Source organism: Ambystoma mexicanum, chromosome 3p, assembly GCF_040938575.1.
Source record: "Ambystoma mexicanum isolate Mex_15411 chromosome 3p, UKY_AmexF1_1, whole genome shotgun sequence".
Classification (NCBI taxonomy): Eukaryota; Metazoa; Chordata; class Amphibia; order Caudata; family Ambystomatidae; genus Ambystoma; species Ambystoma mexicanum.
The window spans coordinates 880,737,746-880,756,108 of NC_090925.1; the positions used below are offsets into that span (position 1 = coordinate 880,737,746).

Below are 18,363 nucleotides of genomic sequence, written 5' to 3' on the forward strand. Positions count from 1 at the left end.
GGGGGTGAGAGGTTAATATTGTTTCTAGGCGGTATATTAGAGGGTGGGGGTGTGTAGGAGGCTGAGACAGTAGGTGAAAAGCTGGTAGGCTCATTAGAAACCTGGCCGTGTTGCTGACATGTTGGTCAGATGCATGAAAGGCGACTGTGGGGATGAAATGGGGATAGGGTGTTGTGAGGCCGGGAGAGGGTCTGGCAAATTGGCAAGATAAGCAAGAACCTAGTAGGGCGGACCAGAGACAGGTATGATAAGTTCAGCGAACGCCTGTTCGGGTGAGTCAGGTCGGTGAGAGAGTGAGTGTGTGTGGGAGAGTGAGACTGTGAACGAATGTCTGTGTATGTGTGAAAGAACGTGAGTGTGTATGAGTGAGTGTGGCTAGACCTGCAGACTATTTTAGCAACTACTCAACTATGAAGAAGCTCCACATCACTCATGTCTCCACCCCATCAAGGCTGTACAAAAGTGGCAGTGTGATTCTGCACTTTTGTCGGATAAAACAACATGGCGGTAATCAACCAACAGCACAATTGAATCCCAGCTCCGGGGTGCTCATGGCGTTATCTGCTCTTTGGAGCTGAGCTGCTGGGTACCATCTGTATTCTCACAGCATTACCCATTTCACTGGCATAAGCAGCCTTCTCCGATCATTGATGAGGCCATGGGCTGCACTTCTTTCATTGTGAAGGGCCTGCCACTGGCTGCAGAATGTAGGAGCAAGCGGTTTCCACATTGAGGTGACACATCTGTGCAATGTCTGGTCAAACTGCAAGCAGCTGGGAAGTCAGGATAGATGCTTCAAGCGAGTCCACCGGTGGAGTGTACACTTTCTCTCATCTCATGGAAGAGTTGTATTAATAATAATTTAGCATTTATATAGCGCTACAAACCCTCAGGTATCTGAGCGCAGTGTGTGGTGCTCATTTATCGACCTCAGAAAGATGAAAGGCTAAGTTTGGCTTTGCTAGAATTCGAACCTGTGTCAGCAGTCTCTGCACGGACGTCAAAGCAAGTGCTCTACTCGTTGTGCTATCTGACCAGCTCTACTTGCTTCTATACCTTCGTCCAGAGTCGTGAAGGTAAGTGAAAAGTTTTGCAGTTTTTAGAGGATAGTCCTGGGCCTTTCTTACCTGGCTGGCTATGATAATGGAGCAAAGTGGGAACTTTCGATGCCTACTTCGGCCTCAAGCTGACAAGGCTGAAGCGACCTACCCTGATCTGTTTTCTAGATCCTCAACATTGGCGCGTTTCCCAGATGACCAGAACCGCCTCGTAAGTAGTAGTGGTATAGTCTTCCCTCGTGCTAGTTTCATGGGTCTTATCTCGGATCCTATTGCCACACTTCCCCATTCTGATGTGTATTCCTTCCTCATTGCATCCTGTACAGATAGGAAACACAATGACACACCACTGATAGCAAAGCTGCAATGGGGCTTTGGTTCAGGGTAGACCCAGTGCACCCAGAACACCACCAACATCTCACTCCACAATCTTGCAGGGCAATACCAGGTCAGTCATCACTCACAAGGTCACAAAGTCTGCAATATCTAGAGAGCTATTACTACTTGGCATCTGATGTCCGCTTTCAGATCCCCCATGGCGTCAGTCGCTTGATGTGGGCAAGGATAGATTTGGGGAGGCTGGCGGAGGGGGGGGGGCAGTTGCATGAAACAATTATGTTCTAGCCGCAGTGATCAAGCTGCAGAGGGATGAATGGGGAACTGAGGTAGCCAACTATTGGACAGCAGTAGCAGCCCACCTGGCCAGAGCCTCCAGCGGACATGAACCATGCCCATCGAGCAACCATAGTCACCAAGCAGTTGCTGCGCGACCTATGGTCCTTTGGAAATAGCCCCGTGCCAGTCACAGGCAGTATCACATTCAGAAGCTGCTACAAGGAGCTTTCTTGGGATTTCAATAATGACCGTTGCCAATTCTCTACCTAAAGCAGCTCCTCCAGACCACGCATTTGCCACTCATAGGCGAGGGAGCCATGCCGCATTGCAAGTCCTCTACTGAGGCTAGAAGTCTCCAGCTGTTCTGCAAGCCTACTCCTTGTAGCGAATGAGCATTGCAAGCGGTACATAGTGTTTATATAGTGTGCCCATCCAAATGGCAGAGGGACATGGTGTTCATAGCAAAGTAAAATTACATAACATAGCATACCAGTCAATAATACACTGGAAACAGACAGTACTCCATCTAGTGCTGATTGATGGGGCCAGTGGTGACATCATTATTTGGACCCATGTATATAGTTGATGTTCCTTAACCCCTTAAATGCCAAGGACCAGTATGCTCGTCCTTTTTGCATAGACTTGCATAATAGCCTGCCAGTAATACCACTTTTCCTGTTATACAGAGTTGTGCCAAACAATGAAATGAAACAGTGCTGGTAAATCCAATGAAACATTTGTGATTCTTCCTGTTTGGAATGACTTAAAAGGAACCAGTAAATGTAAATAAAAAGTCAAGTAAATTCGAGGTTTCTAGCATTCTCTGTAAACTCTGGCAGGAGGAGGCACACTGCTAATTCTAATATGAGGCTCATGTTTCCTCTGTAATTGGGTACTATGTGATTTTAACGAATACAAAAATAAAGGATTCGTTTTTACAGAAACAAAAACAACGAAATAAATATCGAACAAGAGGGTACCGCCCAAACCCCCATTCCCCCATGTTTAAACCCCCACTAACCCCTTATCTCATATATATATATATATATATATTATTTTTTATTATTATTATTTTTTTATTTTTTTTATTCCGTGTTTTTGTTTCGTTTATTCGTTGTATTTGTTTAAAATCACTAGATACCCTGTAATTTAAGCGCAGTTAATGGGCCTCATTACGAGTCCGGCGGTAACCCTGACTGGGGGTGCCGCCAGACTCGTAAAAGTTGCTGGCGCCTAGGTGCCTCTCTAGGCACCATGGAGTGATTATGCGTGCAGCCTGCTAAAAAACAAAACAACCTCTAAAATACCAATACATGTGTGAGAGGCATGGGGGTGATGGTGGTGGAGAAGTGGCGATCAAAGGTTGTTAGGGTAGCTCAGCAGCATTACGGTGAGTGTTAGGCTGGGAGAATGAATCAGAGGCCAGTTGAGAGGTGAGTGGCAGGTACAGGTGGATAACTGGCTGCCAGGAAGTACCAGAGGGGTTGGGTAGATAGGGGCTTTGTAGAGTAGGTAACATACCAGCATGGTGAGTGGGAGTCTTGCAGGGAACCTTAGAGGGTTGTGGGTCGAGTCAGAGGCTTGCTGGTTGGTTTAGAGAGGTAGGCGAGGGGTCGAAGGTGTTGGTTAAAAGGTGATAGGTTGGACTCGAAGCTGGTTGGATGAGTGAAAGGCTATGAGACAAAAGTAGGGTGCACGCAGGTTGAAAAGGGGAATGGCAATGATGAGAGAATGCTTCGAGGCTGGTAGGGTAAGGGGGGGGGTGTGATGATGCTGTTAGTGCAGGGGTGAGAGTGGTGAGTGACTGATGTGTTAGTTGGTGGGTGAAAGACTGATCTGGTAGATAATAGGTATGCATGCTGTACTAGAGTCTGGTATAGTAGGTGATGTGATTGTATGTTATTTGGGTTGATGGCATGGTGGATGAGAGGCTAGTGGTAAATAAGAGATAAAGGGCTAATTCTAAGTATGCTGGTATCCTGCCGGTAGAGCCGCCAGGAAACCAGCATCTGGTACTTACTTCTATCGGATTACGAGTGCCGGCGGAGCAGTGTTAATCCCCATGGTAATGAGGGCTTTTTTGCCGGCAAGGCACCTGGCTTACCTCCAGCATTTAGCTGGAGTTAGCCCAGAGGGCCCCACCAGCACTCCCTCAATCGGGCGGTCCGGTAAAGTGTCAGTATTTTCGGATACCAGAACCTTTTTCCCAGACCGTCTGACTCGGAATGAGGCCCAGTGTTTGTGGCAGATATTGTGGGCGAGGCTTGTTAAAGTGGCTGCAAGTTGGACAAGTTGGCCTAGGGATTAGTAGGATGATGAAATGCTGGTAGAATATATGAGAAGCAAGCAGGGTGCAAAGGGGCCAGTATGCTGAAGGGTGCTGAAAGAATTCTGAGAGGCTAGTTGAATGAGTTAGAGGCTGGTCGGGTAAATGAGGGGCTTAGTAGCTGATAGGAGGATTGCAGTGATACTGGCAGAGTGTGTAAGAGGCTGGTAGGGCGAGCGATAAAATGGTGGAGTCAATGAAAGACTCATAGAGCATGTGTGTGACAAACAGGGTGGGATAGAGGCTGATAAGGTGAAGATGGGATGGCAGACTAGGTTAGAGAATGGGAGGTTGGATGAGAATCAGGAAAGTGGTTATAAGGGGGTTGATAAAAGGCTAGTAGGGTCACTGGGGTACTAATAGTGTGATTGAGAGACTGGGCGTGTGGTGAAAGGCTAATAGGGCGGTATGGAGGGTGGTAGGGTGAATGGAAGGCTGGAAAATTTGGTGAGGTTGCGAGAAAGTAGTAAGATAATGTAGGATTGATAAGAGGCTATCAGTTTGTGTAAATGACAGGGAAAGTGGCAAGATACCCTTAAGGTGGGTTATGGACTTGTAGGGTGTAGCAGCTAGGGTTGGGACATGCTGAGCAAACATGAATACCTGCTTGAATGGTTTTGGGGTTGGTGGTATAGGTGATGGACTGGGAGGGTGGGTGAGGGGTTGGCAGGGTTGGTGAGAGGCTCATTGTAATTGGGGTGACCGTAGAGTGTGTCAGACACCAGATGTGTGAATGACAGGCTGGTAGAGTGGCCAGGAAACTGATAAAGAGCAGCAAAGGCTATTACAGAAGATGTGAGATGGGTAGAGAGGGTGATAGGCTGGTAGGTTGATAGATGTCTTGTAGAGTGAGGGAGAAGCTGGTAATGAGGGTGAGATGCTGGTAGGGTGGGTGTGAGATGGCTTACAGGCTTTTAGGGTGGATGAAGATCTTGTATGATGAACAAAAGGGTGATACAATAGGCTAGAGGAAGGTAGGATTGACCAGAGGTTGGGAGATTTTATGAGAAGCTAGTAGGATAATAGAACGGGTGGTAGGATGCAATGTGTAAGAGAATAGAAGGGGTTGTTTGAGACTGGTAGGATACATGAGGGGATATAAGGTTGGATGAGAGGTTTCACAGTGGGGCTGATGCTGGTAGACAAATGGGAAAATGGTGTTTGGTAAGTGGCAGATAGAAAGAGAGAGAGAGCACATGCGAGAGAGAGTATGTGTCTGTGTGTGCGCATGTGTGTGTGTGTGTGTGAGAGAGACTAGTAAGGTGGGAGAGAACCTAGTTTGGCGAGTGAGAAGCTATTAGGTGGAGGGGGAAGCTGGTAAGGTTGGTGATATGGGATGGTGGGATGTGTGTGAGGTTGGTGGGCTGGGTGAGATTGTGAGAGTGCGTGTGAGGCTGGCAGAGTAGCTGAAGAGTGGGGGAGATGATGGTAGTATTTGTAAATGAGTGGTGGTGTGGGCGAGAGCCTGGTGGAGTGTGTTAGATCTTAGTCAGGTGTGAGTGAGGTTGTACGGTGGCGGGATTATGGCAGGGTGATGAGACGCTTGTAGGGCAAGTTAGAGTTTGGTAGGGTGATAAAAGGATGATAGACCTCGAAATCTTTGTGTCGTGCTTAGAGGGTGATTAGGAGGCTATTAGGAGGGTCACGAGGCTGCTAAGGTGTGGGAAAGGTAGCTGTGTGGATGAGAAAGGGATGTTAAGCTAGCAATAGAGCAAGCAGGGTGCTGGTGCAGTGGGCAATGTGTTAAACTGATATTGCTGAGACTGTTGTTAGGACAGCCTAGGGGCTGTCAAGGTGAGCTGATGGGGTTGGTGAGAGATTGGTAGGGTGTGAGATGTGAAAGACTGATGTGGTGAGCGGGAGCTGTCAGAGCGGTAAATATGAGTGTGTGAAGAGTGTGTGCATCGTACCCCATGTTGCCTACCTCGTCGGGGTGGGTAGTGCAGCTCCAGCCGTTGTTTGCAGCTCAGAGTTCGCATTTGTTGAGGGTGGCGTGGGCTCTCCAAATACCAGGGTGGTCACAGATCCAATGTACTCCTAGGGAGAGAAAATGAGTGGCATAAAATGTAAATGCCCCACAGGTGGTGCACGCATACAGAAGGCGAGAACCCTCCTTTGAGTGAAGCACTGCTTCCCCCGGGGTAAGGAACTCCTCTCGATGCAAGAGGTGGCCCTGAATTTAAAATAAACCCATAAAAAACTCATGAGTGCATCACCCAAAGATGCTCTCTGTGGGGATAAACGTAGAACGAGTCCATTTTGTATTGGGAATAGTTTTGCAGGAGTCCACCTCCCACAATGCCATTTCCTGGGTCTGTTTTGAAGGAGTACATGCCCAGAAATACATCTTTTGAGTGCATATTTGCAGTATGCCACCCTTCAGAATTGCCTCTGTTTGGGACAAGCTGGCAGGATGTCATTCCAGAGAGTGAAATGGACTGGTTTCCACATCAAGACAAGTGACGGTCCGTGGGAGAACTGTGTGCCCCCTCTCTCCCCATAGAAACCGATTATGAGGGTTGAAAATGGGTCCTGGTGGACTCTCCCTCAGGCCCTCCCCATCCCATCCCTCCACCTGCCCCCCCCCCCCCCCCCACCCACAGGGGAGGGTACCTGTCCTTGACTGTTGACTCACCAAGGCGTTCTGCAGTGCCCGATAGACACGTGGGAGATGTCGCTGTAAGATGTCCATCCTACTTGATCCAAGAATCTAGGGGGGCTCCTTTTGGACTGTGGCTAAGCAGCAACACCCCTCTCCTCTCTTCAGACGTGGCTTCTCTCTGCCCGGGCGTCCTCTGCGGAGCTGATGGCTGCTTCTGCTTGTTACCGGCATTCGACAGGAAGTGGTGAGCTTTTCATCAGTGACCACAGGGCGCGGTGACTGCGCAGAGGGGAAATGGCTCACACACATAGGTGGACATTGTATGTGCAAGCTCGTGAACATTACAGGCTCGTGTGGCACATCCCTTGTGGTTACCAAGGTTTCCGGGACCCTTCTGTGTCCTTCTTCCCAGCCGCCTTGTTTCCTTCGGCCTCCCTGACCCTTCCAGGCTGTGTGTAAGGTCTCTGTGGGACAGGCCTTGCTGCATCTTCCGCGCTGTGTACCCGCTGGCCTTCCCACACGGTCTACAGTGTGTGTCAGTGTAGCTAGCCGTCTACCCCTTTCGTATTGTGTGCAAAGTCTGCCAGGCCGCCACTCCCTTTCCCTCTTCTGTGTTGCTTTGGTTGGACTCCCTTTCTTCTTCCGCAGTCCCTATCAGACCGTTTGTCCCCTTCCTAATGTGGGCCAGGTGGCCTGTACTATCTGCTCTGTGTGGCCATGTCCCTCCTATATGTTGAGCCAGGCGTCTACTGCCCCTTCCATTAAGTTTGCACAGCCTCTCTCTGCCCCTTTGGTATTGCGCACGTGGCATCCTACAACTTTCCTACTACCCCTTCTCTTGTCTACGAGACATCTAATTACTTCAATGGCGTGTGCTCCCGACCTCTGCCTCTTCCCTGGTTCATACCAGGCCTCTCTGACCGTCCCATATTGTGCGCCGGCCTCTATGCTATGCTCATGCTGTGGGCCAACCCTTCCTCTCCTTCCATAATATAAACACGGATTGTTAAACGCGCAGGCGTCGTTCCGTTTTCCTCAAACGTGAAGGACGGTGCTGTGAAAGGGGAAGTTGTGGTTCTACGACAGAACGGTGTGCGTACTTATAGTCCTGTAATTTAGTTCTATTAGTACAAGTGGTATCTAAAGTGCTGCAGTCAGGCGTTAGACCAACCTGTTCATGTTCTCTAGTCTGGCCTTAGAGTGCTGGGCGTGTTTCCTTTACGCGTGTCATGTAGTACTGGATTGTTTTTTCAGGCTGGCCCTTTAGTACTGGGAGATTTTCTCTAGATTGACCCTTTTGCGCTAGACATATTTTTCTAGTCGAGCCCTTTAGTGCTGACTGGACAGGGGTCCCCCAGAGTGTCTTGTAGTGCTGGGCAGTGTTCTAGGGTGAGACTTTAGTAATGGGCTGTATTTATAGACTAGTTCTTTAGTCTTGGGGGGGTCATGCTCAAGATGTAACCTGCACGCTGCAACTGATTTAAGGGTTAAAAGCTACTTGGCAATAAAGAGCCTCAGTGACAGGTCTCTGAAGAGGTGGCGCTAATAATGTATGGCTGCAACTCTTCATTAATGTGGTATGTTTGTTGTTAGATTGTGACTTTAAATGGCATCTGATGCAAGTATGTTCATGTGTGATGTGTGAGAGATAAAGCCGGGCCATGATTGGGTAGGATACTGGATGAAGTACAGTGGGCCTTTATGAGACTGAACATGGAATGTTGAGGAATTTGGATTCAGTTGAATAGTCCAGGTAGGGGTCAAAAAACAATAAACCCAGATTTAGGGACATTATGGTGTGGAAGCGTTCTGAAGCAAGGAAGGCTAACACGGAGCTCGCTGGTCGCCCCTCTGACTTCAATCCGCCTTTCATCTCACCAACTGCCAGTCTCCCGCTGCGGTCACGCGACTCTCATTGTAAACAAAACACGAGAGCACGCGCGACCGCCGCGAGACCCCTTGCATTCTCTACACGTTCCCTCTATGGGAAGAGTGATGGGTGCTGGCGCTCTCTGCATAACTCCTTGATTGCTCAAAGCAGTAGTTGTACTCAATTGTCGCCAACAAGATCTCATTTCACCTATGGGAGGTTGAGGAGCTGCCGGTGGGGTTTAGAGAAGTAACATACAAGACTATCAGCCCAGTATTACTGAGTTGAAAGGCGAGAAGTTAGTGTGGTGTACTCTGTCAAGGTGTAGAATTAGGGAGACCCGAGCCATATTTTAGTCGCCTACACTGGACCTGATTCTGATGTAAGTCAGAGACCACCTTAATGCTACAAACACCTTGTTTGGTGTTGTGCAGCTTGCTCCTAACACACCAGACGTCAAAGCTCTGTCTCTCTCCGAAAAGAGGACTCCTGCTTCAGGCACTTCCTCTCATTAATCTGGCAGGAACAGGTGGATCCTACTCCTCCACAATCTGTGTTTACTCCCCAAGAAACTGCTGGACCATGTGTTGCACCAAGCTAGAGGTGGGAGATCTGCCATGCTACTGGGTCCCGCCCAGCATTGATGCTGCTGTGCTGAACTGGTGCTCCATCCCAGGACTCACCGGGCATTACGTCTTCTTATTTCTCCTTACTGGGGTCATCCTTTCTTCTGCCTGCCGTGCTACAGTCCTGACCTGATCCTATGCTGACCTGTCAAGAAGAGTCAGCAGTGTATACTCTTGCTCTGAGTTGAGGGTCATGTCTTGGGAGTCCTCTAACCTCGTTTCCAGCATCGCTTCGAGCCTTCCCATGGCGGTGGCTCCTTCCTGTAGTCCGTCTTGCATGGGAGCTCTATCGCAACTTCCAGAAATCTGGCACTGGAGGAAACCTCTCCATTGGTGTCAAGTAGGTTCCTTCAATGCACCCTAGCAGCCTGAATGACACCAGGGAGTTTTTCCTCTTGTCACTCCAACACTGGTGGCCTTATTTAGTAGTTGTGGGATTTGCCCGCAGACCCTTCTCCCAGGTACCCCACTACAACTCTGCCTACCTTCTTATTCCTGAAGACTCCTTCTCAAAGCCTTTGATCCTTGAAGCTGGGTATGGATCTCCTGTACCTTTACCTTTAACCTGTAACTGTAATCTTGAAAATCTTTAGGAATGTAATCCAGTGTTTTAAAGTTACTTGAAACTTTGTGTTGCATAACTGTTTTAAATTGTTACCGAGTATCTTTTAGAGGTACTTTACCGTTTTTAATATGTATCTATTATTTTTAGATCTTACTTTTAGCTTGATTGTACATGTGTACCTTAATGCACAACGTTATAGAGAGGGCATATGGTTCAGTAGTTATACTTTGTTGTGTGTTTATGTCTATGTAAGCTTTACTTAATGGCTTGCCCTCTCTGCTCCTAAGTGAGAAGCCACCCTGCCTAGCCACCCTGCAATTGCGAATGTCAGGACTAACTTAAGGAAATCCCTGCACATTCACTCCCCAATATCATTCCATATAAAGACCCACTTTTAACTTCTGTTTGTCCCTTCTCGAAAATATCTCACGCCTCAAACCAGCTACAGAATCAAACAGCATATGCCAGTCAGCCTTTTCTGCCGGATTGGCCGACCTACTCGTGATCTATGTAACCAAATGTATTACTCTCCCTCCAATAGGGTTAATTTCCTGATGAGCACAAGGAACCATTTATCACTCTCTTGCTCAACAAAAACATTGCTTGTCCCATTTGTGCACTCTACCTGCTGTCTATCCGCCCGCCTCCCCTGGATTGCCACAATCCTAAACAAGTGGTTGCCAAACAGCATCAACACCACATCAACAGTAACACACTTCTGGATAGCCTTTAATCAGGCTTTCGCACCCAGGTATGGCTCGGACTGTTCTGATCTGTATGGGGTTCCATTCTGGTGGCAGCTACTGGAAGTGCCAATTCCTTACTCATACTCTTTGACCTTTGACCCGCGTTTGGCAAAGTAAACCACTACTATCTACTGGAAGAGACTGCATTGGTGGCTGGTGCATGTCCTGCACTGGTTCCATGATTTTCTAACCAACCGCCATCACCACATTCTTGGACCCTTCAGTTCGAACAACTATGTCCCAGTGCTAGCATCAACTCAAGAGATGTTTTAGAGCATCCCAGTATTTACCCAATCCTTCAGTACACCACACATGCACCCAGTGTAGAACTGGGAGTAGAGCTGCTTGATGCCTGATTGGGCAGATACCAAGTTCAAGATGGAGAAGAATGAGAAGTCTTCCTACAGCAGAGGTAAAGAGGGTGAAGAGCAGAATTCGAAGGACTGACCCTTGGGGGATGCCGACAGAGAGAGGGGTAGGGTCAGATGTTTGCAAGTTCTAGGATTTTAAAGGAGTGCCTTTCAGGTATGAGGGTATCTAGGTGAGAGCCGATTTGTGCAATCCGCAGTTTTGAAGAGAGCAGGGGAGAGAGGAATGGTTGCCAGTGTTGAAAGCGGCAGAGAGGTCCAAAAGGATGAGTAGAGAAGAGAGCTTGAAGTGGCTAGCATCAAAGAGAACGTTTGAGACATGCACGAGTGCAGTCACAGTGGAGTGTTTGCCACAGAAGCCACATTGAAGTAAATCATCAAGGCCATTATCCTCAACGTATTTTGTGTTCCGGTTCAAGACAAACCCACTCAAGGGCCTTTGAATAATGGGAAAGGAGGGAACTGAGCTATAGCTTACCAGGATGTTCGCGTCAGAAGAGGATTTCTTCAAAGAGGACAGGACAGTTGCAGATTTGAAGGAAGGAGGGAAGAGTCCAGCAGAAAGAGAGGTTACAGAACTTGAAGAGATAAGTGCAAATGATTGAGACTAAGTGGGTTGGCGCTGCATAGGATAAGTGCTATTTCGATAAGAGAGTTGTAGTTTAGAGTGTAATGGGAGGAGGTGGAGGATAGATGTAGGGTTGGATAGGGAGAGAGAGGTGGGCTGTAGAAGCACCTGGGAGATATATTTAATCACAGAAAGCAGGACAAATGAATGTTCCCATAGAATTGCATTGGGGTTAGAATTACTTTAGACAGGAGAAAGTGAAAAATAGAGATATTTTTACTTGAAAAATCACGAGTCCCCCGCCTAAATTGGGAGGGTTGGCATGTAATATTATGTTATCTTGCATTTGTATGGTGCCTCCTTCCATAGTTTATGGCTTTGAAGCCCTTTGCCTGTTAGAGATGCGAAGGTGGAGTACGATAGAACATTCAGTAGTGGTAGGGAGAAGCAAAGGCAGGTATATAGTTGGGATGAGGGTTAGATAAGATCCACAGGTAGGCATGAGAAGGAAAGGTTGGAGGAGCTATATGTACAATTAGACAGAAATTATTGTGAAACTAAACTGTATTCTAATGGGCGCAGTGCCAAGAGGAGAGCTAGCTGGAGAGGAGGTGTTCTCTGCACCAGAGTGTATGCCTGGAATTTACTTGCTGCAAGGTGAGCATGGCATGTAGAAAGAATGCCCAAGAAAACACAAACGACAAAGCCCTTCCGCTTACTTCTGTAGGCCCCTGTGAGAAACCTGAGTGTTCTCCCAAGTAGACCTCGGGAAACCCTTATTCAGGTGGCCAGGGGAGGACTGTCGCTCTCAGATCCCAACCATGGGGGTGGACATGCGAAGGAGGATCACCTGGGTAAGGGGCCCCGGGGTCATGATCAGGGAAATGCCCCAGGTGAGACGTCATGTGATGCAGAGGAAGGAGAGGCGTATGAGACCTCTGAGGCCTCACCTCCTCCCATTAAATCTCTCCCATCCAAACCCACTAACCCCTTCAGGCGGAGCCGATCCCCTAGAATCTCAAACCCCATAACGCTCAGAAACCTTCTTTCCCAATACCCTGTTATCTTGTTCACCATCCTAATACTCCCAAGCCTTCTTTTTCCTGTGTCCCTTTTATTATTCTTTCCCGCAATCTACACCTGCTCAGGTAACATAACACAATTCCCACAATCCCTCTTGTTTATTTCATGGCCCCAGCTATTCCTGTTTTCCCCACAACCCTACTAATCCTGTCCCTCTGATTATTATTTCCCCTATTCCCAACCTGCTCAGGTAATCTACTACAGATCCCATAATTCCCCTTGTTTATTTCACAATCCCTTCTGTTCTGTTTTACATCCCGGTCATTCTCGCTCATTGCACCAACTTTCCCTATCCTGTCCCTTAGGATACTCTGGTACTCCAAACCCCCCTTTCTGTTACACGAATACTGTTTCACACCCATGACAACAGACTAATGTTAAACCTGTGTACCTGACATGTCCCAAACCGAGGGTCAGGCAAATTCAGGCAATTGACTTAAATCATACACACCTGACAGCCTTTCCCTTTCACCACAGGGATAAAAGGTGGAGCCCGAAAACACAAGGCGAGCAAGGTGAAGGCGAGTACAGCAGACAGCACGACAAGATGGGTAACAAGCGTCAGTTCAAATGAAGGAGAAAGGCGGCGGAAGTTGAGAGGGTGGTGAGGAGAGAAGTGGCCTTGGCCTTTTCGTCTCAGGCCAGCAGAACCTTCGTTGAGGAAAGACTGCGAACAATACCATCACTGTCCTGCAGCAGATGTGAACGGTACACGGGGCAAGCCTATGCTGGCCAGGCGGAGCAGAGGAGACTCCCGCGCCTGTGGTAACGTCCTTGACTGTAGAGAAGCCGAGAGCCAAGCGGTTCTTCACAGCCGGTGAGTCGAGGAGAGAATCGATAAGCACCGGGCTGTGTTGCGTGATAATCACAAAGGGGCAAGTGTTTGAACTAAGGTTAATGAACTTTAAAAGGAACTGTTAAAAGTGTGAGGGGAAGACCAGCTGCAGAGGGAAAGCAGCACCACGTGGGTGCTAACTCGAAAGACTCTGGTCGAGCCCCATATTGAGAAACTACAGAAACCAGAAGGCCATAGGAAGACGGCCAAAGGAATGCTAAATTGTCATACGTGAGGGTCGAGCAAAAGTCCTGCACATTCGAAAGACTTTGATTTGTGAATTGGCATGAAAGCAAGAGAAGTGAATCCTGAAACCTTTGAACTGCATAAAAGTGAACATTAAAAAGTAAGGAGGGGTCCGCCCAGAAGAGGGGGACCCACGGGTGAGCCATTATCACCCTACTAAAGAGCCATATTAAATTCGGTAAAGGATGGCTAAGAATCGAGAGGGGTCAGAGCCCGGCGGAGGGGGAACCGAGGGTGAAAAGTCATCAACCCAAAGCAGAAGTTAAAAGAGACGGCAAGAGTGAACCTGAAGGAAGGATACCAGGGATTAAGCTATCACCCAAGTACTGACAGTCAAGAGAGGTCCGAGCTCCACCAAGGAAGCTCCGAGGACGAAGCTTTCATCAGAACTTTATGTGGAAAATGATACTTGAAGGGTCAGCCAAGAAGAGGGGGAGCCAGGGGTGAAGCCATCACCCTAACTGAACATTGGATTACAATTGAGAAGGGTCAGCCCAGAAGAGGGGACCGAGGGGTGAAACCGTCACCCTACTGAAAATTGTAAAATACAATACGAGAAGGGTCAGCCCAGAAGAGGGGGACAGAGGGGTGAAACGATCACTCACATTGAACTTTGAAGACGAACTTTCATTTGTTAAAGGAACTTTTGTTTTGTTGGTTTTTCTGAACACATCAGGCCCCGAAGGCAAGAGACTTTATAAATGAGGAAATGAGGAAGTTGGACTTAGCCATCGGTGGACCTGAGAACTGCAATTGGAACTGTCGTCTCGTGCTAGAGAAGCCCAAGACTGTCTGCCATTCCAACTGTTGTGTCGTGCTAGAGAAGCTCGAGACTGTACTGTGCTCCACCAGCTCCCATCCTACCCCTTGCTAAAACATGGGGAAGGGAGACCCAAACCACTGCATCATGATTTATTATTGGCGAACACTTCTTTCTTTTCTTGAGAACTATCCCAAAAGGTTCGGCAATAGGTTTCTTAGTATAGGCCCTTTTATTTTGACACAACGCCAATTGGACTGCCTTATTTTTCATTTGATGGAGCACCTGTCCTCATCTTAGATATAGATTTAGATTAGGCGTTTTTCCATCCCGCACACCATTTTTCATTGTTCAATAAACACCCTTGAACTGTGATGATTTGTGTCTGTCTTACTTGTGTCACCGTTTCTCACACCTCCAACAACATTTGGGAGTGGTTGTATGTCAGAAATCCGAATTTGCTAGGTTTGCACAAGCTTCCAGAAAAGCAAGCAAAACAACTAACCTTTTCGTGGTTTCCTCATTTATGTCATGGTTGCCAAAACCCTAGGCTTAGGCGTAAAGTCCTTAACAACACAAAGCCAGATTATGGGCAGACGTTCTAGCCTTCCACAGTGTCATGGTGAGCCAAGGCATGTAGAAACCGTGCCCAAGAAAATACAGCATGCACTACCCCTCTACTTACTCCCCTAAGACCCAAATGGCCAGATTCTATAGATGGGAAAGCTGCAAGGAAATATGGGCACATTCAACTGAGGGTGGGATTCCGACTATGGTTTCCTTGCGACCCGAAGCCAGTACGGCCTTCCTGGACGTTCCTGAGCCCTGCTAGGTCCTTCAAGGTGATGGTTATATTGGTGTGTCAGGCAGGAATCCTGTTAGGCTCAGGCTGGGCACTTATGGGGTTTAATTTACATAATCCAGCCTTTGACGAGCCTTTTCAACCTGGGCTGCAGTTACTTGGTACTGTTAATAGAGGGAATCAGGCAAATGTTAGATCAAACAGGGTGTATGGTCTAGTTAACAGAGTAGATTTCCAGGTCTACCTTCTGGGTTTTTTATTTGCGTATTTAGGGAGTTGCTACCTGCTGTTTTATGGCAGTTTCAAAGGTGCTTGAAAATTAGACATTTAAAGCAAACATTATAATGACACCTCAACATAATATAACATGACCTAACCATCTAGTATAAAAGGAATAAATGAAAATAACACACTGATCCCAGCAGAGCAAGACATTACCAACATGTTTCTACAACTTAAAACAGGACATGACATTGTCCCTCTGCTCCAGCCTTACCTTCTGCTGTTCTTGGGTTGACTGATTTCAAGCAGAAATGGCTGCTCTTTTGTAGGCCAAGGCCCTGGGTCTTGTATGTAACAGTGTCACAAATTGTAGGGATGTTAGAGGAAAAGTAATGAGCAGAGATTGGGAGGCAATGGATATTGGCTTGGAGGTGTAAGCAATGTTTTGAGGGTAGATCCCAGTTTGGATGATAATCGCGAAGAGAGCAGACTAACTATGTTTGGGAAGTAGAAGGATTTGACAGAGTTCAGTGCAGAGGTGAAGGCAGCAAGGGAATTTGTGTATGGTAGTATGGTCAGGGTCTGGATTTATGCCAGCCTCATAGATCACGTCACATGTTTGTTTTGAGGGTCTGGATCTCGGGGGTGACCCACGGCTGAGAATGGGACGGGGACAGGAAGGTGTGAATGTGCATGCAGGAAAGTGTTGGCCAAAGAGAGCCATTAGCACATTGTGAAGGTCAGAGGCATACATTGAGAAAGTAGCGAGTGTTCGATATCATAACGGTAAAGGGCAATTAAGTCCTGCTTGAATTTCCTCTTCGTCATTGAAGAGGGGAAAGTAGAAGTAAAGGGTGGGGAGACCAACATGTTAAAGGAAACAAAGGAGTGATCAGGGGGAGAGACTTGTAAAGTGCTCCATTGCTTCCCGAAGCTATGTCTGCGCTCAATAAATACCCTAATAACAATAACAATAATTTGTGGTTCTTGTGATTGGGAAACGTATGGCTGTATTAGAGACTGAGAGGCCCTGACCAGTTGCTGATTTACTGATGACAACATGCCATTGCCTCTTGTACCGGAACTGATTTTGAGTCCTACTATTGTCAACTACCGCTTGTCCAAGGTTCTCAGGCTCACCCACAGAGTGCTACCACCTGCTAAAGTTCTCTGGCTCTCAATGGGGCACTGCCAACCCCTAAAGTGCTGTTCTGGGTCTTCCAACTGAGTGCAGCTACCCCTTAAAGTTCACGGCTCTCCCATACGGTGCTGCCACTCTCAAGTGTATGTGTGTGTGTTTGTTTGTGTAGTCTCTATGAATTACAGTCACTCTCCCATGACTGCATCATCCATTCCCTCTTGCACAGCCAACCAGAGAAAAGAAGAATAGTACTGCAACATATGCTTCTCCATGACAACATACAATTGACATTGTATCCGGCTTCCCCCACCTAAGAAGCAACAGGCAATGCAATCACAATGTGCCTGCATGCCTCATCAACCATCCCGATATTGTATCCAAATGTTGGCATTGCCAGTGGTGTGTCAGCCCCAAATACTTTTTGGGGCAATGCTAGCAACACAGGGCTGCTGGCACTGATTGGGCAGGCTTGGCGGTTCCAGGATTGCCTGCTTATTTGAAATGTGTGCCTGACTATGTGCTAAACCCTGGCCCTGGGAGGTGCTAGCACCCATAGCCTCATCACCAGATATAGGGGGATGGCTCATGGGCAACGCGTCCGTCCTGTAAACAAGACAACGCAGCGCAACACAGGTTTGAATCCCGATCCTGCGCTTAGAAACCAATCTAAGAGAACAATTATAATTATAATTGATGGTACCCAGGTAACTGGTGGGATCAGTGATGGCAGGGGTCTCATTCCCTCTGTAAATCTCTTTGTGCCACTAGCTGTTTTGCCTGACTGTCATGCAGAAGTTGTGTCCTTTCTTCTCTGCACCATCTGAACTTGGAGCCCGTGCCACAGCTGTCCACTTTGCAGTGGACCACGCAACTCCTCACTCGTAAAAGTCTTCCCTGGTGACAGGTCAAAGCTCTGCCATCCCCAGGACTAGCGCCATGAGAACTGTGTTAAAGGGGAGTAGCATTTGCTTGCTGACACTCCCCTGCCTGCCATGTCCCCCCTGCAGTGCTAGGCACAAGGCAAGAGTCCTCCTCTTCCCCTTCCTCCATCTTAGGTAGGAACAATACCTGCTGCTGTCCTACCAAAGGCTGAGCCTTCTTCAAGGCTCGTCCCCAACATAATGCTCCCCATTAAGACCCTCCTCCTCCCTTACATCGTTGCTCTGCTGGGTGAACACCATTTCCTCCTCTGCAATGGCCCCCACCAAGACAGGAACAAACTCAGTTTATTACATCAGAGTGTTTGCAACAACTGCCCCCACCTGCCACATGATTGCCATGCGTGTGTGCTCTTTTTTCGGCACCACCTGTATCATGGCCTCCTGCTCCTCCAGAAGGCCGGGCTCCTCACGCTATATGAAACCTCCACCACAGTCCCCGACCTCCCTGCCTCTGTCAGGGCCTTAAACACAGGCAATGCTTTCCCAACTTCCCCTGCTTCTTGGTCAAAGCCTACTCTGATGTCCCTGTCTCCTGATCCACTTCCCCTTATTCTCTGAAGACCAATCCAAATGGCTCATCCTTCCGTCGCCAGTTCAGAAGCCTGGCAATACTGCATGGTCTGTGAACTGGCACCAACAAACAGCACAAGGTCCCCACCTTCCTCATTAATAATGGAGGAATACTGTTCCTGCAAAGAGAAATAAAGCTCCTCCTCTCCTCCCAGCTCACTAAGCAAGGGCAACATTACCATCCTTAATCCGTCTTGTTATAAATACAACTGGAAAAGTAGAGAACTGTATACCAGAGAACCAAAAATATCCTCAGAACCAAAGCATCAGCCAGAGAACTACACCTCAGGAACCAGAAACAATCGGAAACAGCACTCAATTAATTACAGATAGACACACACAAAATAGCAAACCAACACAACAAGCATGTGGAAAGACAACAATAACAAACATGCAGAGAACTGGGAAAGGGTAAACCA

At 47.8% G+C, this 18,363-nt stretch overlaps 1 protein-coding gene across 1 annotated transcript in view; it reads right to left on the reverse strand.

The window, feature by feature from the left end:
- The window catches only part of LOC138581060 (trichohyalin-like), a 337,402-nt gene extending 330,562 nt beyond the window's left edge, over positions 1 to 6,840 (reverse strand). The window contains exons 1-2 of the mRNA XM_069652102.1: positions 6,635 to 6,840; positions 5,924 to 6,036 (exon numbers count right to left, since the gene is read on the reverse strand). Coding sequence (XP_069508203.1) covers positions 5,924 to 6,036; positions 6,635 to 6,691 — 170 coding nt within the window. The 5' untranslated portion in view covers positions 6,692 to 6,840. The remainder of the gene's footprint in view (positions 1 to 5,923; positions 6,037 to 6,634) is intronic.
- Between the last annotated feature and the right edge of the window lie 11,523 nt (positions 6,841 to 18,363).